General features: G+C 48.7%; 1 protein-coding gene across 1 annotated transcript in view; it reads left to right on the forward strand.

Moving 5' to 3' along the window:
* Positions 1 to 25,884, forward strand: part of LOC140723092 (NACHT, LRR and PYD domains-containing protein 3-like) — a 50,373-nt gene that overhangs the window by 20,238 nt on the left and 4,251 nt on the right. Inside the window, exon 7 of the mRNA XM_073037716.1 lies at positions 4,350 to 6,087. Coding sequence (XP_072893817.1) covers positions 4,350 to 6,087 — 1,738 coding nt within the window. The remainder of the gene's footprint in view (positions 1 to 4,349; positions 6,088 to 25,884) is intronic.

Genomic DNA, 25,884 nt, shown 5'->3' on the forward strand with positions numbered 1-25,884 from the left:
CTGTGGTACCCCACAAGTCACCACCTGCCAAACAAACAAACTGCAAGCTGTCGATCCAAACTCTTATCTATCAAACTTGTACACCTCAGTCAGATCTCTATTCTAACTGCAGATTAAACAAACCAAGTTTATCAAACACCTCCTTGTAGTACATGTCACCGAATCCAGGCAACACCCTGATGAACCTATTTTGCACCCTCTCCAATCCTTCCAAAAGCTGCAAATCAGAAGTGAATACAATACTCCAGATGCACCCTAAAACCATATGATCCAGGAGTAAAATTAAGCCAATCGGCTCAGTGAATTTGCTCCGCAAATCCTCACAACCCCATTATTCTGCCTTCTCCCAGTAAAAGCTGATGCATTGCCAAATCAAGAAACTATCGACCGGCATTTTAAATATACCCAATGACTTGTCGTCTTCAGCTCTCTAAGACAATAATTTCACGGATTCACCACCCACCAGTGAAAGAAATTTCTCCCAGTGTGGGTCACCTCCAGCCAGGACAATTCACACAGTACTCAAGCATGTTAATTTTCTGTATAAGGATTCCATGTGGGACCTTGTCAAACACCCGACTAATATCCAAGTAAAAGATCTCCATGTGTAACTTCATCCATCACTTTTGTCACCTCCTGGAAGAACTCCATCAAGTTGGCAAGATGCTAACCCCGCCCAAAGCCTTGCTGCTGAACCCCAAACCACCTCAAACAGGCTCTCTTTCATATTCGCAAGGGACAGAAGATATAAAAGGCTGAAGGTATGTACCACCAACCTCAAGGACAGCTTTAATTCTGCATTTATAAGACTACTGAATGATTAACTTCTATGTTATTATTGGCTCTCAATAATAAGAAGACAATTTTATATATAAAATGTAACATCGTGCAGCTCGTAACTAATAACCACTCACTTAGATAACCACAATATACTTACAGAAGAACAGAAAGAATACACTCAGTGTATGAACAGATTTAAGGAGCAACTGATAATAGATTATGTATCTATTGAGCACTGGGGAGTGTAGAAATCTCTCAGTGTTATATTGACTATCAAAACCGATTTGATTCTGTCTCTCACATGGTTAAGAGGTTTCAATATTATATAAGATGCATCCAATACTTGTGAAATTTCTACAACATCTAATGAAGTACAATAAATGCCCTATTAACAAGAACAACGGAACAACCACTGTTACCACAATAAATGGAGACATTTTCCAGAGTGACACACTAAGCCCACTATGGTTTTGTCTGGCGTTAAACCCACTCTTGAATTTCCTGAAACAGACAAAAATCAGGTATCAAATCTGAAAAAAAAACAAACGAATTATTCCTTGACACAACTATGCAGGGATAATTGGAAATTATTTGCTCTTACATCAGTGGAGCTAAAACAGTTAATTCAAATAATGGAACTAATGTCCAAAGAAAGCATATACAGTATAGCTATGCATGTCTGTGTGATTCCGTAAATAAGTGTGCAGAAATATAAATATAAAAGAGATTAGTGAGTCACTATCGATGGGTTGTTTGTCCATTCAGAAACTAGATGGCAGAGGAGAAGTTTCTGAACTGTTGAATGTGTGCTTTACTCCGATCCTGTACAGTAGTCCCCATGAACCAGACGGTGATGCAGCCAGTTACAATACTCTCCAAGTTACACCTGTAGAAATATTTGAGTGATGTTGGAAACCCATGATGAAATATAGCCACTGTTGTAGTTTCTTTGTGGCTGCATCCATATATTGGGTCCAGGTCAGATACTCAGAGATATTGACAGCCAAGAATTTGAAATTGCCCACACTCTCCTCTTCAGATACCTCTGTGAGGATTGGTGTGTTGTGTTCCCTCATCTTACCCTTTCTGAAATTCACAATTAGCTCTAACGATATATTTTTATAAACGCAAGCAGGATTCCGCACTCCATCCAAGCATATGCAATTCTGATAAGGGGTACACATCACTGAACGCAAATGAAAGCATAACCCATAAAAATGAAGAAACGATCATAATAGAAGAACGTTAACCTTGGAAGAGTGGAAGAGCCTGACTCCCCACGGGAGACATCCCCACGATCTGAGCGATGTCGACAAGGAAGCGTTGAGTGCCTGGCTCAGAGTTGGAGACCTCTTCCCAGAAACAGAAGGGAGTATACAGGACCAGGTGGTTAACACATCTAGTTATCAATAATAAGGAATAAAGGCCAACAGGTTCAAGGTGATAAATGCTGAAAATTACAAGAGAAGCCAGAAACTATTGAACACATTACAGGATCCTGCAGTAGTTTTACTCAATCTGAGCACTGCACTATCAAGTGGTAGACAACTTTCACCAACATCTTGCTTAAACTACAACTGACAAAAAACACCATCCCTCACTATAAATACAAGTCTACTCCACATTTAGAGTTAGAGTCCGACAAATCCACCGTAACCGATCCATTATTACAGATAGGAAAATTCATAATAACTGTCCGGCTATAATTGTACCGGACAGACTAGCAAAAACAACTTTTTAAATAGATATTGCCATTCCAAACACACATAAATTACAGATATCAATTAATAAAAAACTTTAGAAATATGCTGAATTAAAAGAGGAAATTGAAAGATTGTGGAACATGAACACGATACACATTGTCCCGATAATAATATCAACAACTGGTATCATCCAAAAAGCATTACACTATAGTAATAAAGAATTAGCTCCACACAGCAATGTTCATGTAAATCTTCCGAAAGCCACAATAGTATACACCACGAGAGTAATCTGAAATTACCTATCAATTTAAAATGAGTGTGCTTTGATTTGCCCGTACCTCAGGATTTGCCAGTTTAAGTTAGAAAAAAATAAAAAAAATAAGTTTATTTATAAAGCACTTTTCATCGGGACGATGTCGTTCAAACTGCATTACAATGGGATAAAGTTCAAACTAGAAAATAAAAGACAAAATAATTTCAATTACAAGCAAGGTTCAAATTCTTAAAAAAAAAGTTTTACGCTGGTGCTTAAAAGTGACTAACGGAGTCTACAACTCTTACGTAGTACTTGCGGAAGTCTTTGTCTCCCTAGTTGTATATATTTGCCTCAGAATTTTGTGCAGTACTGCACCATTTTTTTAAGTGTTGAATTCTACAGTTTAGGAGAATAGATCAAAAACTTAAAAAAAATCTGACCTGTCAATGATCCTTTGGCTTTGTACCTTATAGTCTGCCTGCACTGTATTTTCTCAGCAACTGAAACACTGTTTCCCTGCACTATTCTGTTCCGTTTTTCCTTGTAGGACCTCATTGCACCAATGTGATGTAATGACCTATTTGGATCGCGAGCATAAGAGTTTTCATTATACCTTGGTACATGTGACTATAATAACCCAAATTGCCAAGTTATTGTTGTCAATATCACAGAGCTGCTTGGTTGCTTAAGATTGTTATACCCAGGGGTGGTAGTGGGGAAACACTCCCACGACCTATTAAATGCTCCCAGTGGCGTGCGACTCAAACAGCCTCTGACAATCAGGTCAAGCTCCTGGCCTTCACGTGTGACTTTGCTACTAAGCTTGGCAGAGGCATTTTTTCTGATAGGAGAAAGGGCAAATGCGGGTTACTGCCACCTGACAACCAGTCGCTTCGGGCAATTGGGGCTCGTCATTCGTGACTGGCAGCTCATCCAGAAGAAGGAAAACAGTGATCTCACGCTGTTACTTTGGGAGTAAACCCAATGGGAAAAGTATAACCATATAACAATTACAGCACGGAAACAGGCCATCTCGGCCCTTCTAGTCCGTGCCGAACGCTTACTCTCACCTAGTCCCACTGACCTGCACTCAGCCCATAAGCCTCCATTCCTCTCCTGTCCATATACCTATCCAATTTTGCTTTAAATGAGTATACCGAACCTGCCTCTACCACTTCTACTGCAGCTGGAGCCCCTAAGGCAGTCTTAGGTAGCATTCAACGCAGTCTGGCAACTCCTGTGACACTTCTGGTGCCAAGCTGTATCGGTCTCTGCAGTTCCTTTGTGTTCATCATCTGCTAATGATGGAAACAATGCTTCAAATATACTCAAATGTTGTCCTAACGGAAGTGCAGTCAGGATTGCAATTGTATATCGGGAAAATTCTCTTCAAAATTAATTAATAACAGGATATGAGTATTGGACATTTTCTGGGACATCGCTGTCAATTCTGGTGTCTGTGAACACAATTTTACTTTCTGTCTTAGTATCCATGGAAACATTGAATTAATTCATGTAATCTCAAACACTGAATGTTGAAATGCAATTATAAAGTTCTTTGTCAGTTGAGCAATTTAACTTGGTGACCATGTTCTCTGTTCCCATGGAAGATTTTCAACAGAAACACAAGGAGACTCTGCGGGCACAAACTGAAACACTGAGAGTGAACACGATCCTGATGAGGGAGAAGGAGAAGGTTTTCCAGCTGGTTGATCGATACGCTGAGCTCACGGTCATTTCTACTGTTCGAGATCGGAGACTGGTGGAACATGAGCTGCTGGCAAGAGGCAGAGACCACGAGGAGTGGAGACAGGAACATCTCCGCCGAGAGCTCGAAAAAATCCAGACTGAGCAGTTGTTCCAGAGCTGCTTTTCCCAGAGTAAATCCAAATCTGGGAATTCAGCAGCAGTGGCCGGGGTCCCGGGGATCGGGAAAACAACAATGGTACAGAAGATTGTTTATGACTGGGCCACGGGGAAAATATACCAACAGTTCCAGTTTGTCTTCAGCTTCAAATTCCGGGATTTAAACTCCATTAACTGCAGAATAAACCTGAAAGAACTGATTCTGCATCAATATCCTTACTTTGGGAATATCCTGAGAGAGGTCTGGAAGAACCCAGAAGGATTGCTGTTTATATTCGATGGTTTGGATGAATTCAAACACAAAATCGATTTTGCTGGCAGTCGGAGAGACACAGAACCCAGGCACCAGTGCCCAGATCCCGAGTGGTGGTGTGAAGTGTCAGACATTGTGTACAGTTTAATCCAGGGCAAGCTGCTCCCAGGGTGTTCAGTGCTGGTAACCACCCGCCCCACTGCGTTACATTTATTGGAAAAGGCAGAAATCAGTGTCTGGGTGGAAATCCTGGGATTTGTTGGTGAGGAACGGAAGGAATATTTCATCAGACATTTTGAAGATCAGAAGGTGGCGGAAGCTGTTTTCAATTATGTGAAGGAGAACGAAATCCTATACACCATGAGCTACAACCCCTCCTACTGCTGGATCCTCGCTCTGTCACTGGGCCCCTTCTTCACACAAAGAGTCAGGGACCCACAGCGAGTTCCCAAGACCATCACTCAACTGTACTCCTACTATATTTACAACATCCTAAAAAACCACGGCCGTGAGATTGAGAGCCCCCGTGATGTGTTACTCAGGGTTGGTCAGATGGCCTTCAGAGGAGTGTTTGATAAGAAGATTGTGTTTACAGATGGAGATTTGATCAACTACAATCTGCAGCCTTCCCAGTTCCTGTCCGGGTTCCTGATGGAGCTTTTGGAGAGAGAAGATTCTGCCTGGAGTGTGGTGTACACATTCCCACACCTCACCATCCAAGAGTTTGTAGCTGCAGTCGCAAAATTCCTGAATCCACATCCCGGGGATATCATGAAATTCCTCACTGAAGCCCACAACACGACCGATGGGCGATTTGAGGTATTTCTCCGTTTTGTTGCTGGTCTCTCCTCCCCAATGACAACTCGGGGCCTGGAGGAGTTTCTGGGTCCATTTCCTCATGAAACAACCTGCCGGGTGATTGACTGGGTGAAGGAGGAGGTTAAACACCAGATTGGAAACACAAGGAGTGAAGCTGGTAAAAGAAGCCTCCTGAACACATTGCACTACCTGTTTGAGTCTCAGAATCGTGGACTGGCTCAGGCCGCACTGGGATCTGTGGAAATATTTTCATTCAGTGGAATGACAATGACTCCGATTGACTGCGCGGTCCTGTCTCATGTCATCGGACTCTGTGATACAATAAAACACCTCAACCTGGGGAAATGCCACATTCAGTGTGAAGGAATCCAGCGGCTGGGACCCAGGCTGCACAAGTGCCAGAAGTTGGGGTAACTTGATTTCTCTCTCACTCTGAACTGTGAAACTGTTCCATTGTGTTGTTTCATTGTAAAAGAATTCTGATAAATTTGTAGTGAATCTGATTGTGAAGAATTGTGACAAATGCCCACAGGGTCAGTCAGTAATTCCCCAAGGATGGGAGGGTTCTGTGGTTCCTTGTGAATGGATGTTGGAGACTTCATCAGATCAGTGAACAATGGCCATTGGTTTAATGGTAGTAAATTACAGGAATGACCGTGTTTCTCGCTGCCTGTGACACGTCCATTGACAATGTTCCTTCTCACTGTTACTGACACCCAGACCGACACTGACTGTAGCAGGTGGGTCAGAGCTTTACATCCCCTTCTCGGTGAGGGACAAGAGATCGTCAGCAGACTGTCCCAGTGAGAAGGAAAGAAATACCATTGTGAGATTGTCCTCCCACTGCCCTTCCCCGTGTGTGACTTTGCTCACTTCCAGATACGCAGAGAGCGAGCGCACATCTCCTCTGGGCCTCTGTTCAGACCCAACACACACGTACAAAAAATTTCTGCATCCTCTCATCTTGTAGGATTATCGTTTACCCTTGGAATCCTCCTGTGGGACCTCTCATACCAATCCCCCTCCCATTCTTTGGAATCTCGCCCCATCCCCATTCCTCCTGTGGGCTCTGTATTACTCTTTCCTCATCCTCCTGTGGGATGTCTTTTCCACACCCCCCCCACCCTTCCTGTGAGATCTCTCCTCCCCATCCCCATCCTCCTGTGGGCTCTTTACTACTCTTTCCTCATCCTCCTGTTAAATGTCTTTTCCACACAACCCACTTCCTGTGAGATCGCTCTTCCACAACCCCCTTCCTCCTGTGAGATTTCTCTTCCCAATTCCTCATCCTCCCGTGGGAACTCTCTTCCACATCCCCCTTCTTCCTGTGGGATCTCCCATCCCCATCCCCTTCTTCCTGTGGGATTCCTTCCTCCTGTGGGTTCTCTCTTCCCCATCCCCCTTCCTCCTTTTGGTTCTCTCTTGTCCATCCCCATCCCCCTTCCTCCTGTGGGTTCTCTCTTGCCCATCCCCATCCCCCTTTCGCCTGTGGGAACTCTCCTCCGCATAGAATCATAAAATCATAGAACACTACAGCACAGAAAACAAGCCATTCGGTCCTTCTAGTCTGTACCAAAACCTTATTCCGCTAGTCCATTGACCTGCACCCAGTCCATAACCCTCAAGTCCTCTCCCATCCATGTATCTATCCAATTTATTCTTAAAGCTTAAGAGTGAGTCCACATTTTCTACATCAGATGGCAGCTCGTTCCACACTCTCACCATCTCTCAGTGAAGAATTTCCCCCTAAACCTTTCCCCTTTCACCCTGAAGCCATCCTCCAGTAATTTATCTCTCCTAATCTATGTGGAAAGAGCCTATTCGCATTTACCCTGTCTATACCCCTCAGAGTTTTGTAAACCTCTTTGAAATCTTCCCCCATTCTTCTGCGCTCCAAGGAATAAAGTCCTAACCTGTTCAATCTTTCCCTGTAACTCAACTCCTGAAGACCCGGCAACATCCTAGTAAATCTTCTCTGCACTTTTTCAACCTTACTGATATCCTTCCTATAGTTCAGTGACCAGAACTGCACACAATACTCCATATTTGGCTTCACCAATGTCTTATACAACCTCACCATAATATTCCAACTCCTAAACTCAACTTTGATTTATGAATGCCAGGATGCCAAAAGCCTTCTTCACAACCCTGTCTACCTGTGACGCCACTTTCAGGGACTTATGTATCTGAACCCCCAGATCCCTTTGTTCCTCCACACTCTTCAGCGCCCTACCATTTATCGTGTCTGTCGTACCTTGATTTGTCCTTCCAAAATGGAACACCTCACACTTGTCTGCATTAAATTCCATCTGCCATTTTCTGGCCCATTTTTCCAGTTGGTCTAGATCCCTCTGCAAGCTTTGAAAGCCTTCCTCGCTGTCCACAACGCCTCCAATCTTAGTGTCATCAGCAAACCTGCTGATCCAATTTATCACATTATCATCTAGATCATTGATATAGACAACAAACAACAATGGTCCCAGAACAGATCCCTGAGACACACCACTAGTCACAGGCCTCCAGTCTGAGAAGCAATCATCCACTACCAATCTCTGTCTTCTCCCACACAGCCAATTTCAAATCCAGTTTACAACCTCTGCATGGATACCTAGTGTCTGTACCTTTAGAACTAACCTCTTATGTGGGACCTTGTCAAAGGCCTTACAAAAGTCCATGTAGACAACATCCACAGCCTTTCCTTCATATGCATTCTTGGTAACCTCCTCGAGAAACACTACAGGATTCATTAAACATGATCTACCACATACAAAGCCATGTTGACTATCTTTAATCAGCCCTTGGTTGTCCAAATTCTTGTATATCCGATCTCTCAGAACACCTTCCAATAATCTACCTACTACTGCTGTCAGGCTCACTGGCCTGTAATTATCTGGTGTACTTTTGGAGCCTTTTTCAAACAACGGAACAACATGAACTACCCTCCAATCCTCCGGCACCGCACCCGTGGCTGAGGACATTTTAAATATTTCTGCCAGGGCCCCTGCAATTTCTACACTAGTCTCTATCAAGGTCCGAGAAAATATCATGTTAGGCCCGGAGATTTATCTACCTTTATTCACTGTAAGGCAGCAAGCAGCTCCTCCTCTTTAATCTCTATATGTTCCATGACACTACTGTTTGTTTGCCTTAATTCCATATCCGCTATGCCAGTTTCCTGAGTAAACACTGACGCAAAAAAACTATTTAAGATCTCCCCCATCTCATGAGGCTCCACACATAGACAACCACTCTGATCTTCTAGGGGACCAATTTTGTCCTTTACTATCCTTTTACTCTTAATATACTTGTAGAAACCCTTCGAGTTTACCTTCACATTATCTGCCAAAGCAACCTCATGTCTTCTTTTTGCCTTCCTGATTTCTTCTTTAGTATTCCCTTACATTTTCTATACTCTTCAAGTACCTCATTTATTCCTTGTTGCCTATACCTGCTAAACACCTACTTAACCAGATCGCCATTATCCCTTGAAAACCAAGGTTTCCTATGCCTGTTAACTTTGCCTTTAATCCTGGCAGGAACATGCAAACTCCGCACCCTCAAAATTTCACCCTTGAAGGCGTTCCACTTACTGAACACATCCTTGCCAGAAAACAGCTTATCCCAATCCACTCTTCCCAGATCCTCTCTCGTTTCCACAAAATTGGCCCTTCTCCAATTCAGAACCTTAACTGGTGGACCAGTCCTATCCTTATCCATAATTATCTTGAAACTAATGACATTATGGTCACTGAACCCAAAATGTTTGCTTACACATACTTCTGTCACCTGACCTGTCTGGTTCCCTAACAGGAGATCAGGTACTGCACCCTCTCTCGTTGGTACCTCAATATATTGATTTAGAAAACTTTCCTGAACACATTTGACAAACTCCACGCCATCTAACCCTTTCACAGAGTGGGAGACCCAGTGAATATGTGGAAAGTTAAAATCCCCTACGATTACAACTTTCTGTTTCTTACATTGGTCTGCTATCTCTCTACAGATTTGCTCCTCCAATTCTCTCTGCCTATTGGGCGGTCTATAATACAACCCTATTCGTGTGGTCACACCTTTCCCGTTCCTCAGCTCCACCCATATGGCCTCTATAGACGAACCCTCCGGGCTGTCCTGTCTACGCACAGCTGTGATATTCTCCGTGACTGGTAATGCCACTACTCCCCCTTTCATCCCTCCCCCCTATCACGTCTGAAACAATGGAAACCCGGAACATGAAGTTGCCAGTCCTACCCCTCTTGCAACCAAGTCTTACTAATAGCAATAATGTCGATATCATCGTGCCAATCCATGCCCTAAACTCATCTGTCTTACCTACAATTCTCCTCATATGGAAATAGATGCACCTGAGAACATTTCTATCACGTACAAACCTTTGATATCTGTCTATACAAGCAGTCCTCACATGACCCGTATCCTCCTCCACATCACTATCAGCTCTAACACACTGCACCCTCCGCTTACAATCTGGTTTAAAACCCCCTGAGCAGAACTTGCTAACCTACCGGCAAGGATGTTAGTCCCCTCCAGTTCAGGTGCAAACTGTCCAATTCGAACTGGTCCCACCTCCCCTGGAAGAAATTCCAATTGTCCAGAAACATGAACCCCTCCCTCATGCTCCATCCCCTCAGCCACGTATTTAGCTGCATTATCTTCCTATTTCTAGCCTTACTAGCACATGGCACGAGTAGCAATCCACCTGTGGGATCTTACTTCCCCATTTACCTACCTCCTGTAGCATCTCTCTTCCCCATTACCCATCCTCTTGTGGGAACTTTCTTCCCCAAACCCCATCCTCCCAAGGGATCTCTCTTCCCAATCCCTTACATCGGGTGGGATCACTCTTCCCCATCCCACTTCCTCCCGTGGCATCTATTTTCCCCATCCCTCTTCCTCCTGTGGGATCTCCCCTACTCATCCTCCAACCTCCTGTATGTTCTCGCTTCCCCACCCACTTCCTCCTGTCTCGTCTCTCTTCCCCATGCACCATCATCCAATGGGATCTCTATTCCCCATTCCCCTTCCTTCTGTGGGATATCTATTCCCCATTCACTTTCCTCATCTGGGATCTCTTTTCCCCATCCTCCTGTGTGTCCTCTGTTCCCATACCTCACTCTTCTTGTGGGATCCCCCTGCTACATCCCCCGTCCTGCTTTTGGTTTGCTCGTCCATCCGACTTCCGCATGTGGTCTCTCTCTTCACCATCCCCCTTCCTGCATTTGGGCCTCTGTTCCCATTCCGCTCTTCCTGTGGCATCTGTCTTTCTCATATCCCTTCCTCCTGTGGGATCTCTCTCCTCCATCCCCGTACTCCAGTGGGAACTCTCTTCCCCGTCCCCCTACCTCCGGTGGGATATCTCATCCCCATCCACATTCCTCTTTGGGATCATTCGTCCATCAGAAATCCTCCTGTGGGCTCTCCCTTCCACATCCCACTTCCTCCTGTGGGTTTTTTCCTACTCATCCCACATCCTCCTGTCTGATCTCTCTTCACCATGCTTGATCCTCCTGTGGGTTTCCCTTTCCCATCCACTTTCCTCTTGTGGGATCTCTCTTTCCCATCCCCTTTCCTCCTGAGGTATCTCTCCTACTCATCCGCCATCCTGCTGTATGATTTCTCTTCCCTGTCCCTCCTCTTCCTGTGGGATCTCTCTTCCAAATGCCCTTCCTCACGTGGGATTTATCTTCCCCAACCCCTTTCATCCTGTGAGATCTCTGTTACCCATCCCACATCCTCCAGTGGGATCTCTCTTCCCCATCTCCCTTCCTCCGGTGGTATCTCTCTTCCCCATCCCCCTTCGTCCTCTGGGATCTCTCTTCCCCATCCCCCTTCCTCCTGTGGGATCTCTCTTCCCCATCCCCCTTCCTCCTGTTGGATCTCTCTTCCCCATCTCCCTTCCTCCCATTGGATCTCTCTTCCACATCCCCCTCCCTCCAGTGGGATATCTCTTCTCCATCTACCTTCCTCCTTTTGGATCTCTCGTCCATCCAAAATCCGCCTGTGGGCTCTCCCTTTCACATCCCCCTTCGTCCTGTCTGATCTCTCTTCAGAATTCTCAATCCTCCTTTGGGATGTCCCATCCCCATCCCCCTTCCTGCTGTGGGCTCTCTCCTCCCCATCAAAATCCTGCTGTTGGATCCTTCTTCCACATCCCCCTTGCTCCTGTGGGATCTCTCCTCTCCATCCCCATTCCTCCTGTAAGAACTCTCTTCTCCGTCGCTCCTCATATTATCGGTTCTCCCTTCCCCATGCTCCTTCCACCTGTGGGATTTATCTTTCCCACCTCCTTTCTTCCTGTGGGATCTCTCTTCCCCATTCTGTCCTGCTGTTGGATCTCCATTCCGCTTCCCCCTTCTTCCTGTGGGATCTCTTTTTCCCAAACCCCTTCCTCTCTTGGGATTTCCCTTCCCCACCCGCCTTCCTCCTTTGGGATCACTCGTCTATCTAACTTCCTCCTATGGGATCTCTCCACCCCATCCCCTTCCTCATCTGGAATCTCTCTTCCCCATCAGCCTACCTCCTTTGGGATCACTCATCCATCCGACTTCCTCCTGTGGGATCTCTCTTCCCCATCACCCTCCCTCCATTGGGATATCTTTTCTCCATCCACCTTCCTCCTTTTGAATCACTCGTCCATCCGAAATCCTCCTGTGGGCTCTCCCTTCCACATCCCCCTTCATCCTGTCTGATCTCTCTTCAGCATTCTCAATCCTCCTTTGGGATGTCCCATCCCCATCCCCCTTCCTGCTGTGGGTTCTCGCCTCCCCATCAAAATCTTGCTGTTGGATCCTTCTTCCTCATCCCCCTTCCTCCTGTGGGATCTCTCTTCCTCATCCCTCTTCCTCCTGTGGGATCTCACTTCCCCAACCTCCTTCCTCCTGTAGGATCCCTCTTCCCTATCCCCCTTCCTCCTGTGGGGTCTCTCTTCCCCAACCACCTTCCTCCTGTGGGATCTCTCCTCTCCATCCGCATTCCTCTTGTATGAACTCTCTTCTCCGTCCCTCCTCTTCTTGTCGGTTCTCCCATTCCCATGATCCTTCCACCTGTGGGATCTCTCTTTCCCAAACCCCTTCCTCCCTTGGGCTTTCTCTTCCCCACTCGCCTTCCTCCTTTGGGATCACTCATCTATCTAACTTCCTCCTGTTGGATCTTTCTTCCCCATCCCCTTCCTCCTCTGGAATCTCTCTTCCCCATCACCCTTCCTCCTGTGGTATCTCTCTTGCCCATCAGCCTTCCTCCTTTGTTATCTCTCATCCAGCCAACTTCCTCCAATGGGAACTCTCTTACCCATTCCCCTTCCTCCTCTGGAATCTCTCTTCCCCATCCCCCTTCCTCCCATGGGATTTCTCTTCCCCATCCCCCTTCCTCCTGTGGGATCTCTCTTCCCCATCCCCCTTCCTCCTATGGGATCTCTCTTCCCCATCAGCCTTCCTCCTTTGGGATCACTCATACATCCGACTTCCTCCTGTGGGATCTCTCTCCTCCATCCCCGTACTCCAGTGGGAACTCTCTTCCCCATCCCCCTACCTCCGGTGGGATATCTCCCCATCCACATTCCTCTTTGGGATCACTCGTCCATCCGAAATCCTACTGTGGGCTCTCCCTTCCACATCCCGCTTCCTCCTGTGGGTTTTTTCCGACTCATCCCACATCCTCCTGTCTGATCTCTCTTCACCTTTCTTGATCCTCCTGTGGGTTTCCCTTTCCCATCCACTTTCCTCTTGTGGGATCTCTCTTTCCCATCCCCTTTCCTCCTGAGGTATCTCTCCTACTCATCCCCCATCCTGCTGTATGATCTCTCTTCCCTGTCCCTCCTCTTCCTGCGGGATCTCTCTTCCAAATGCCCTTCCTCCCGTGGGATTTATTGTCCCCGACCCCTTTCATCCTGTGAGATGTCTGTTACCCATCCCACATCCTCCAGTGGGATCTCTTTTCCCCATTCCCCTTCCTCCTGTGCGGTCTCTGTTCCCATCCCCCCACTTCCTGTGGGATTCTTTTCCCCATCCCCCATTCTCCTGTGCGTATCTGTTTGAATCCCCCACCCTTTTTGTAGGAGCTCCCATCCAAATCCCCCTTCCTGCTTCTGGATCACTCGTCCATCCGACCTCCTCCTGTGGGATCTCTCTTCCCCTTCCCCCTTCCTCCTGTGGTATCTCTCTTCCCCATACCCCTTCCTCCTGTTAGATTTCTCTTCCCCATCCCCCTTCCTCTGGTGGTACCTCTCTTCCTCATCTCCCTTCCTCTGGTGGTATCTCTCTTCCCCATCCCCCTTCATCCTCTGGTATCTCTCTTCCCCATCCCCCTTCCTCCTGTGGGATCTCTCTTCCCCATCCCCTTCCTCCTGTTGGATCTCTCTTGCCCATCTCCCTTCCTCCCGTTGGATCTCTCTTCCACATCCCCCTCCCTCCAGTGGGATATCTCTTCTCCATCCAACTTCCTCCTTTTGGATCTCTCGTCCATCCGAAATCCTCCTGTGGGCTCTCCCTTCCACATCCCCCCTCGTCCATTTGATCTCTCTTCAGAATTCTCAATCCTCCTTTGGGATGTCCCATCCCAATCCCCCTTCCTGCTGTGGGCTCTCTCCTCCCCTTCAAAATCCTGTGGTTGGATCCTTCTTCCTCTTCCCCCTGCCTCCTGTGGGATCTCTCTTCCCCATCCCACTTCCTCCTGTGGGATCTCTCTTCCCCATCCCACTTCCTCCTTTGGAATCTCTCTTCTCCATCACCCTTCCTCCCGTGGGATCTCTCTTCCCCATCCCCCTCCCTCCATTGGGATATCTCTTCTCCATCCACCTTCCTTCTTTTGGATCACTCGTCCATCCGAAGTCCTCCTGTGGGCTCTCCATCCCCATTCCTCTTGTATGAACTCTCTTCTCCGTCCCTCCTCTTCTTGTCGGTTCTCCCATTCCCATGCTCGTTCCACCTGTGGGAATAATCTTTCCCACCCCCTTTCTTCCTGTGGGATCTCTCTTTCCCAAACCCCTTGGGATTTCTCTTCCCCACTCGCCTTCCTCCTTTGGGATCACTCATCTATCTAACTTCCTCCTGTGGGATCTTTCTTCCCCATCCCCTTCCTCCTCTGGATCTCTCTTACCCATTCCCCTTCCTCCTCTGGAATCTCTCTTCCCCATCCCCCTTCCTCCCGTGGGATCTCTCTTCCCCATCCCCTTTCCTCCTATGGGATCTCTCTTCCCCATCAGCCTTCCTCCTTTGGGATCACTCATACATCCGACTTCCTCCTGTGGGATCTCTCTCCTCCATCCCCGTACTCCAGTGGGAACTCTCTTCCCCGTCCCCCTACCTCCGGTGGGATATCTCATCCCCATCCACATTCCTCTTTGGGATCACTCGTCCATCAGAAATCCTCCTGTGGGCTCTCCCTTCCACATCCCACTTCCTACTGTGGGTTTTTTCCTACACATCCCACATCCTCCTGTCTGATCTCTCTTCACCATGCTTGATCCTCCTGTGGGTTTCCCTTTCCCATCCACTTTCCTCTTGTGGGATCTCTCTTTCCCATCCCCTTTCCTCCTGAGGTATCTCTCCTACTCATCCGCCATCCTGCTGTATGATTTCTCTTCCCTGTCCCTCCTCTTCCTGTGGGATCTCTCTTCCAAATGCCCTTCCTCACGTGGGATTTATCTTCCCCAACCCCTTTCATCCTGTGAGATCTCTGTTACCCATCCCACATCCTCCAGTGGGATCTCTCTTCCCCATCTCCCTTCCTCTGGTGGTATCTCTCTTCCCCATCCCCCTTCGTCCTCTGGGATCTCTCTTCCCCATCCCCCTTCCTCCCGTGGGATCTCTCTTACCTACTCACCTTCCTCCTTTGGGATCACTTATCTATCTAACTTCCTCCTGTGGGATCTTTCTTCCCCATCCCCTTCCTCCTTTGGTATCTCTCTTCCCCATCAGCCTTCCTCCTTTGGTATCTCTCGTCCAGCCAACTTCCTCCAATGGGATCTCTCTTCACCATCCCCCTTCCTCCTCTAGAATCTCTCTTCCCCATCCCCCTTCCTCCTCTGGAATCTCTCTTCCCCATCCGTCTGACACGGTGGTCAGCAGCACAGGAGCACCGCAGGGAACCGTACTCTCTCCGGTCCTGTTCACCCTGTACACATCAGACTTCCAATATAACTCGGAGTCCTGCCATGTGCAGAAGTTCGCTGATGACACGGCCATAGTGGGGTGTGTAAGGAATGGACAGGAGGAGGAGTATAGGAAACTGATACAGGACTTTGTGATATGGTGCAACTCAAACTACCTGCGTCTCAATATCACCAAGACCAAGGAGATGGTGGTGGACTTTAGGAGATCTAGGCCTCATATGGAACCAGTGATCATTAATGGAGAATGTGTGGAGCAGGTTAAGACCTACAAGAATCTGGGAGTACAGTTAGACGAGAAACTAGACTGGACTGCCAACACAGATGCCTTGTGCAGGAAGGCACAGAGTCGACTGTACTTCCTTAGAAGGTTGGCGTCATTCAATGTCTGCAGTGAGATGCTGAAGATGTTCTATAGGTCAGTTGTGGAGAGCGCCCTCTTCTTTGTGGTGGCGTGTTGGGGAGGAAGCATTAAGAAGAGGGACGCCTCACGTCTTAATAAGCTGGTAAGGAAGGCGGGCTCTGTCGTGGGCATAGTACTGGAGAGTTTAACATCGGTGGCTGAGCGAAGGGCGCTGAGTAGGCTACGGTCAATTATGGAAAACCCTGAACATCCTCTACATAGCACCATCCAGAGACAGAGAAGCAGTTTCAGCGACAGGTTACTATCGATGCAATGCTCCTCAGACAGGATGAAGAGGTCAATACTCCCCAATGCCATTAGGCTTTACAGTTCAACTGCCAGGACTTAAGAACTTTTTTAAGCTATTATTAATGCTTTTTGAGTTAGTGATTTAGATGCATATCATATTCTTACTGAGTTAAGTAATGTATGTAATTAGTTTTTGCTACAACAAGTGTATGGGACATTGGAAAAAAAGGTTGAATTTCCCCATGGGGATGAATAAAGTATCTATCTATCTATCTATCTATCTATCTATCTATCTATCTATCTATCTATCTATCTATCTATCTATCCCTTCCTCCCGTGGTATCTCTCTTCCCCATCCCCCTTCCTCCTGTGGGATCTCTCATCCCCATCCCCCTTCCTCCTATGGGATCTCTCTTCCCCATCAGCCTTCCTCCTTTGGGATCACTCATACATCCGACTTCCTCCTGTGGGATCTCTCTTCACCATCCCCCTTCCTGCATTTGGGCCTCAGTTCCCATTCCCCTCTTCCTGTGGCATCTGTTTTTCTCATCTCCCTTCCTCCTGTGGTATCTCTCTTCCCCATACCCCTTCCTCCTGTTGGATTTCTCTTCCCCATCCCCCTTCCTCTGGTGGTATCTCTCTTCCCCATCCCCCTTCCTCCTGTGGGATCTCTCTTCCCCATCTCCCTTCCTCCAGTGGTATCTCTCTTCCCCATCCGCCTTCATCCTCTGGGATCTCTCTTCCCCATCCCCCTTCGTCCTCTGGGATCTCTCTTCCCCATCCCCCTTCGTCCTCTGGGATCTCTCTTCCCCATCCCCCTTCCTCCTGTGGGATCTCTCTTCCCCATCCCACTTCCTCCCGTTGGATCTCTCTTCCCCATCCCCCTCCCTCCAGTGGGATATCTCTTCTCCATCCACCTTCCTCCTTTTGGATCTCTCGTCCATCCGAAATCCTCCTGTGGGCTCTCCCTTCCACATCCCCCTTCGTCCTGTCTGATCTCTCTTCAGAATTCTCAATCCTCCTTTGGGATGTCCCATCCCAATCCCCCTTCCTGCTGTGGGCTCTCTCCTCCCCTTCAAAATCCTGCTGTTGGATCCTTCTTCCTCTTCCCCCTGCCTCCTGTGGGATCTCTCTTCCCCATCCCACTTCCTCCTGTGGGATCTCTCTTCCACATCCCCCTTCCTCCTGTGGGATCTCTCCTCTCCATCCCCATTCCTCCTCTAAGAACTCTCTTCTCCGTCACTCCTTTTATTATCGGTTCTCCCTTCTCCATCCACCTTCCTCCTTTTGGATCTCTCGTCCATCCGAAATCCTCCTGTGGGCTCTCCCTTCCACATCCCCTCTCGTCATTTGATCTCTCTTCAGAATTCTCAATCCTCCTTTGGGATGTCCCATCCCAATCCCCCTTCCTGCTGTGGGCTCTCTCCTCCCCATCAAAATCCTGCTGTTGGATCCTTCTTCCTCTTCCCCCTGCCTGCTGTGGGATCTCTCTTCCCCATCCCACTTCCTCCTTTGGAATCTCTCTTCTCCATCACCCTTCCTCCCGTGGTATCTCTCTTCCCCATCCCCCTCCCTCCATTGGGATATCTCTTCTCCATCCACCTTCCTTCTTTTGGATCACTCGTCCATCCGAAGTCCTCCTGTGGGCTCTCCCTTCCACATACCACTTCCTACTGTGGGTTTTTTCCTACACATCCCACATCCTCCTGTCTGATCTCTCTTCACCATGCTTGATCCTCCTGTGGGTTTCCCTTTCCCATCCACTTTCCTCTTGTGGGATCTCTCTTTCCCATCCCCTTTCCTCCTGAGGTATCTCTCCTACTCATCCGCCATCCTGCTGTATGATTTCTCTTCCCTGTCCCTCCTCTTCCTGTGGGATCTCTCTTCCAAATGCCCTTCCTCACGTGGGATTTATCTTCCCCAACCCCTTTCATCCTGTGAGATCTCTGTTACCCATCCCACATCCTCCAGTGGGATCTCTCTTCCCCATCTCCCTTCCTCCCGTGGTATCTCTCTTCCCCATCCCCCTCCCTCCATTGGGATATCTCTTCTCCATCCACCTTCCTTCTTTTGGATCACTCGTCCATCAGAAATCCTCCTGTGGGCTCTCCCTTCCACATCCCACTTCCTACTGTGGGTTTTTTCCTACACATCCCACATCCTCCTGTCTGATCTCTCTTCACCATGCTTGATCCTCCTGTGGGTTTCCCTTTCCCATCCACTTTCCTCTTGTGGGATCTCTCTTTCCCATCCCCTTTCCTCCTGAGGTATCTCTCCTACTCATCCGCCATCCTGCTGTATGATTTCTCTTCCCTGTCCCTCCTCTTCCTGTGGGATCTCTCTTCCAAATGCCCTTCCTCACGTGGGATTTATCTTCCCCAACCCCTTTCATCCTGTGAGATCTCTGTTACCCATCCCACATCCTCCAGTGGGATCTCTCTTCCCCATCTCCCTTCCTCTGGTGGTATCTCTCTTCCCCATCCCCCTTCGTCCTCTGGGATCTCTCTTCCCCATCCCCCTTCCTCCCGTGGGATCTCTCTTACCTACTCACCTTCCTCCTTTGGGATCACTTATCTATCTAACTTCCTCCTGTGGGATCTTTCTTCCCCATCCCCTTCCTCCTTTGGTATCTCTCTTCCCCATCAGCCTTCCTCCTTTGGTATCTCTCGTCCAGCCAACTTCCTCCAATGGGATCTCTCTTCACCATCCCCCTTCCTCCTCTAGAATCTCTCTTCCCCATCCCCCTTCCTCCTCTGGAATCTCTCTTCCCCATCCGTCTGACACGGTGGTCAGCAGCACAGGAGCACCGCAGGGAACCGTACTCTCTCCGGTCCTGTTCACCCTGTACACATCAGACTTCCAATATAACTCGGAGTCCTGCCATGTGCAGAAGTTCGCTGATGACACGGCCATAGTGGGGTGTGTAAGGAATGGACAGGAGGAGGAGTATAGGAAACTGATACAGGACTTTGTGATATGGTGCAACTCAAACTACCTGCGTCTCAATATCACCAAGACCAAGGAGATGGTGGTGGACTTTAGGAGATCTAGGCCTCATATGGAACCAGTGATCATTAATGGAGAATGTGTGGAGCAGGTTAAGACCTACAAGAATCTGGGAGTACAGTTAGACGAGAAACTAGACTGGACTGCCAACACAGATGCCTTGTGCAGGAAGGCACAGAGTCGACTGTACTTCCTTAGAAGGTTGGCGTCATTCAATGTCTGCAGTGAGATGCTGAAGATGTTCTATAGGTCAGTTGTGGAGAGCGCCCTCTTCTTTGTGGTGGCGTGTTGGGGAGGAAGCATTAAGAAGAGGGACGCCTCACGTCTTAATAAGCTGGTAAGGAAGGCGGGCTCTGTCGTGGGCATAGTACTGGAGAGTTTAACATCGGTGGCTGAGCGAAGGGCGCTGAGTAGGCTACGGTCAATTATGGAAAACCCTGAACATCCTCTACATAGCACCATCCAGAGACAGAGAAGCAGTTTCAGCGACAGGTTACTATCGATGCAATGCTCCTCAGACAGGATGAAGAGGTCAATACTCCCCAATGCCATTAGGCTTTACAGTTCAACTGCCAGGACTTAAGAACTTTTTTAAGCTATTATTAATGCTTTTTGAGTTAGTGATTTAGATGCATATCATATTCTTACTGAGTTAAGTAATGTATGTAATTAGTTTTTGCTACAACAAGTGTATGGGACATTGGAAAAAAAGGTTGAATTTCCCCATGGGGATGAATAAAGTATCTATCTATCTATCTATCTATCTATCTATCTATCTATCTATCTATCTATCTATCCCTTCCTCCCGTGGTATCTCTCTTCCCCATCCCCCTTCCTCCTGTGGGATCTCTCATCCCCATCCCCCTTCCTCCTATGGGATCTCTCTTCCCCATCAGCCTTCCTCCTTTGGGATCACTCATACATCCGACTTCCTCCTGTGGGATCTCTCTTCACCATCCCCCTTCCTGCATTTGGGCCTCAGTTCCCATTCCCCTCTTCCTGTGGCATCTGTTTTTCTCATCTCCCTTCCTCCTGTGGTATCTCTCTTCCCCATACCCCTTCCTCCTGTTGGATTTCTCTTCCCCATCCCCCTTCCTCTGGTGGTATCTCTCTTCCCCATCCCCCTTCCTCCTGTGGGATCTCTCTTCCCCATCTCCCTTCCTCCAGTGGTATCTCTCTTCCCCATCCGCCTTCATCCTCTGGGATCTCTCTTCCCCATCCCCCTTCGTCCTCTGGGATCTCTCTTCCCCATCCCCCTTCGTCCTCTGGGATCTCTCTTCCCCATCCCCCTTCCTCCTGTGGGATCTCTCTTCCCCATCCCACTTCCTCCCGTTGGATCTCTCTTCCCCATCCCCCTCCCTCCAGTGGGATATCTCTTCTCCATCCACCTTCCTCCTTTTGGATCTCTCGTCCATCCGAAATCCTCCTGTGGGCTCTCCCTTCCACATCCCCCTTCGTCCTGTCTGATCTCTCTTCAGAATTCTCAATCCTCCTTTGGGATGTCCCATCCCAATCCCCCTTCCTGCTGTGGGCTCTCTCCTCCCCTTCAAAATCCTGCTGTTGGATCCTTCTTCCTCTTCCCCCTGCCTCCTGTGGGATCTCTCTTCCCCATCCCACTTCCTCCTGTGGGATCTCTCTTCCACATCCCCCTTCCTCCTGTGGGATCTCTCCTCTCCATCCCCATTCCTCCTCTAAGAACTCTCTTCTCCGTCACTCCTTTTATTATCGGTTCTCCCTTCTCCATCCACCTTCCTCCTTTTGGATCTCTCGTCCATCCGAAATCCTCCTGTGGGCTCTCCCTTCCACATCCCCTCTCGTCATTTGATCTCTCTTCAGAATTCTCAATCCTCCTTTGGGATGTCCCATCCCAATCCCCCTTCCTGCTGTGGGCTCTCTCCTCCCCATCAAAATCCTGCTGTTGGATCCTTCTTCCTCTTCCCCCTGCCTGCTGTGGGATCTCTCTTCCCCATCCCACTTCCTCCTTTGGAATCTCTCTTCTCCATCACCCTTCCTCCCGTGGTATCTCTCTTCCCCATCCCCCTCCCTCCATTGGGATATCTCTTCTCCATCCACCTTCCTTCTTTTGGATCACTCGTCCATCCGAAGTCCTCCTGTGGGCTCTCCCTTCCACATACCACTTCGTCCTGTCTGATCTCTCTTCAGCATTCTCAATCCTCCTTTGGGATGTCCCATCCCCATCCCCCTTCCTGCTGTGGGCTCTCTCCTCCCCTTCAAAATCTTGCTGTTGGATCCTTCTTCCTCATCCCCCTTCCTCCTGTGGGATCTCTCTTCCTCATCCCTCTTCCTCCAGTAGGATCTCTCTTCCCTATCCCACTTCCTCCGGTGGGGTCTCTCTTCCACAACCACCTTCCTCCTGTGGGATCTCTCCTCTCCATCCCCATTCCTCTTGTATGAACTCTCTTCTCCGTCCCTCCTCTTCTTGTCGGTTCTCCCATTCCCATGCTCGTTCCACCTGTGGGATTTATCTTTCCCACCCCCTTTCTTCCTGTGGGATCTCTCTTTCCCAAACCCCTTGGGATTTCTCTTCCCCACTCGCCTTCCTCCTTTGAGATCACTCATCTATCTAACTTCCTCCTGTGGGATCTTTCTTCCCCATCCCCTTCCTCCTCTGGATCTCTCTTACCCATTCCCCTTCCTCCTCTGGAATCTCTCTTCCCCATCCCCCTTCCTCCCGTGGGATCTCTCTTCCCCATCCCCTTTCCTCCTATGGGATCTCTCTTCCCCATCAGCCTTCCTCCTTTGGGATCACTCATACATCCGACTTCCTCCTGTGGGATCTCTCTCCTCCATCCCCGTACTCCAGTGGGAACTCTCTTCCCCGTCCCCCTACCTCCGGTGGGATATCTCATCCCCATCCACATTCCTCTTTGGGATCACTCGTCCATCAGAAATCCTCCTGTGGGCTCTCCCTTCCACATCCCACTTCCTACTGTGGGTTTTTTCCTACACATCCCACATCCTCCTGTCTGATCTCTCTTCACCATGCTTGATCCTCCTGTGGGTTTCCCTTTCCCATCCACTTTCCTCTTGTGGGATCTCTCTTTCCCATCCCCTTTCCTCCTGAGGTATCTCTCCTACTCATCCGCCATCCTGCTGTATGATTTCTCTTCCCTGTCCCTCCTCTTCCTGTGGGATCTCTCTTCCAAATGCCCTTCCTCACGTGGGATTTATCTTCCCCAACCCCTTTCATCCTGTGAGATCTCTGTTACCCATCCCACATCCTCCAGTGGGATCTCTCTTCCCCATCTCCCTTCCTCTGGTGGTATCTCTCTTCCCCATCCCCCTTCGTCCTCTGGGATCTCTCTTCCCCATCCCCCTTCCTCCCGTGGGATCTCTCTTACCTACTCACCTTCCTCCTTTGGGATCACTTATCTATCTAACTTCCTCCTGTGGGATCTTTCTTCCCCATCCCCTTCCTCCTTTGGTATCTCTCTTCCCCATCAGCCTTCCTCCTTTGGTATCTCTCGTCCAGCCAACTTCCTCCAATGGGATCTCTCTTCACCATCCCCCTTCCTCCTCTAGAATCTCTCTTCCCCATCCCCCTTCCTCCTCTGGAATCTCTCTTCCCCATCCGTCTGACACGGTGGTCAGCAGCACAGGAGCACCGCAGGGAACCGTACTCTCTCCGGTCCTGTTCACCCTGTACACATCAGACTTCCAATATAACTCGGAGTCCTGCCATGTGCAGAAGTTCGCTGATGACACGGCCATAGTGGGGTGTGTAAGGAATGGACAGGAGGAGGAGTATAGGAAACTGATACAGGACTTTGTGATATGGTGCAACTCAAACTACCTGCGTCTCAATATCACCAAGACCAAGGAGATGGTGGTGGACTTTAGGAGATCTAGGCCTCATATGGAACCAGTGATCATTAATGGAGAATGTGTGGAGCAGGTTAAGACCTACAAGAATCTGGGAGTACAGTTAGACGAGAAACTAGACTGGACTGCCAACACAGATGCCTTGTGCAGGAAGGCACAGAGTCGACTGTACTTCCTTAGAAGGTTGGCGTCATTCAATGTCTGCAGTGAGATGCTGAAGATGTTCTATAGGTCAGTTGTGGAGAGCGCCCTCTTCTTTGTGGTGGCGTGTTGGGGAGGAAGCATTAAGAAGAGGGACGCCTCACGTCTTAATAAGCTGGTAAGGAAGGCGGGCTCTGTCGTGGGCATAGTACTGGAGAGTTTAACATCGGTGGCTGAGCGAAGGGCGCTGAGTAGGCTACGGTCAATTATGGAAAACCCTGAACATCCTCTACATAGCACCATCCAGAGACAGAGAAGCAGTTTCAGCGACAGGTTACTATCGATGCAATGCTCCTCAGACAGGATGAAGAGGTCAATACTCCCCAATGCCATTAGGCTTTACAGTTCAACTGCCAGGACTTAAGAACTTTTTTAAGCTATTATTAATGCTTTTTGAGTTAGTGATTTAGATGCATATCATATTCTTACTGAGTTAAGTAATGTATGTAATTAGTTTTTGCTACAACAAGTGTATGGGACATTGGAAAAAAAGGTTGAATTTCCCCATGGGGATGAATAAAGTATCTATCTATCTATCTATCTATCTATCTATCTATCTATCTATCTATCTATCTATCTATCTATCTATCTATCTATCTATCTATCTATCCCTTCCTCCCGTGGTATCTCTCTTCCCCATCCCCCTTCCTCCTGTGGGATCTCTCATCCCCATCCCCCTTCCTCCTATGGGATCTCTCTTCCCCATCAGCCTTCCTCCTTTGGGATCACTCATACATCCGACTTCCTCCTGTGGGATCTCTCTTCACCATCCCCCTTCCTGCATTTGGGCCTCAGTTCCCATTCCCCTCTTCCTGTGGCATCTGTTTTTCTCATCTCCCTTCCTCCTGTGGTATCTCTCTTCCCCATACCCCTTTCTCCTGTTGGATTTCTCTTCCCCATCCCCCTTCCTCCGGTGGTATCTCTCTTCCCCATCCGCCTTCCTCCTGTGGGATCTCTCTACCCCATCTCCCTTCCTCCAGTGGTATCTCTCTTCCCCATCCGCCTTCATCCTCTGGGATCTCTCTTCCCCATCCCCCTTCGTCCTCTGGGATCTCTCTTCCCCATCCCCCTTCGTCCTCTGGGATCTCTCTTCCCCATCCCCCTTCCTCCTGTGGGATCTCTCTTCCCCATCCCACTTCCTCCCGTTGGATCTCTCTTCCCCATCCCCCTCCCTCCAGTGGGATATCTCTTCTCCATCCACCTTCCTCCTTTTGGATCTCTCGTCCATCCGAAATCCTCCTGTGGGCTCTCCCTTCCACATCCCCCTTCGTCCTGTCTGATCTCTCTTCAGCGTTCTCAATCCTCCTTTGGGATGTCCCATCCCCATCCCCCTTCCTGCTGTGGGCTCTCTCCTCCCCATCAAAATCCTGCTGTTGGATCCTTCTTCCTCATCCCCCTTCCTCCTGTGGGATCTCTCTTCATCATCCCCCTTCCTCCTGTAAGAACTCTCTTCTCCATCGCTCCTTTTATTATCGGTTCTCCCTTCCCCATGCTCCTTCCACCTGTGGGATTTATCTTTCCCACCCCCTTTCCTCCTGTGGGATCTCTCTTCCCCATTCTGTCCTGCTGTTGGATCTCCATTCCCCTTCCCCCTTCTTCCTGTGGGATTTCTCTTTCACATACCCCTTCCTCCCTTGGGATTTCTCTTCCCCACCCGCCTTCCTCCTTTGGGATCACTCGTCTATCTAACTTCCTCCTATGGGATCTCTCCACCCCATTCCCCTTCCTCCTCTGGAATCTCTCTTCCCCATCACCCTTCCTCCCGTGGGATCTCTCTTCCCCATCAGCCTTCCTCCTTTGGGATCACTCATCCATCCGACTTCCTCCTGTGGGATCTGTCTCCCCCATCCCTCTTCCTCCTGTGGGTCCTCTGTTCCCATGCCCCTTCTTCCTGTGGGATCTTTCTTTCCCATCTCCGTTCCTCCTGAGGTATTTCTGCTACTCATCCCCCATCCTCCTGTATGAGCTCTCTTCCCCATCCCTCCTCTTCCTATCGGATCTCTCTTCCCCATGCTCCTTTCTCTTGTGCGAACTATCTTCCCCACCCCCTTTCTTCCTGGTGGATTTCCCTTCCCTATACCCCTTCCTCCTGTGGTATCTTTCTTCCCCATCCCCCTTCCTCCTCTGGGATCTCTCTTCCCCATCCCCCTTCCTCCTCTGGGATCTCTCTTCCCCATCCTCCTTCCTCCTGTGGTATCTCTCTTCCCCATCCCCCTTTCTCCTGTGGGATCTCTCTCCCCCATCCCCCTTCCTCTTGTGGGATCTCTCTTCCCCACCCCCTCCCTCCAGTGGGATATCTCTTCTCCATCCACCTTCCTCCTTTTGGATCGCCCGTCCATCCGAAATCCTCCTGTGGGCTCTTAATTCCACATCCCCATTCATCCT

The sequence above is a fragment of the Hemitrygon akajei genome, unplaced genomic scaffold, assembly GCF_048418815.1.
Source record: "Hemitrygon akajei unplaced genomic scaffold, sHemAka1.3 Scf000100, whole genome shotgun sequence".
Classification (NCBI taxonomy): Eukaryota; Metazoa; Chordata; class Chondrichthyes; order Myliobatiformes; family Dasyatidae; genus Hemitrygon; species Hemitrygon akajei.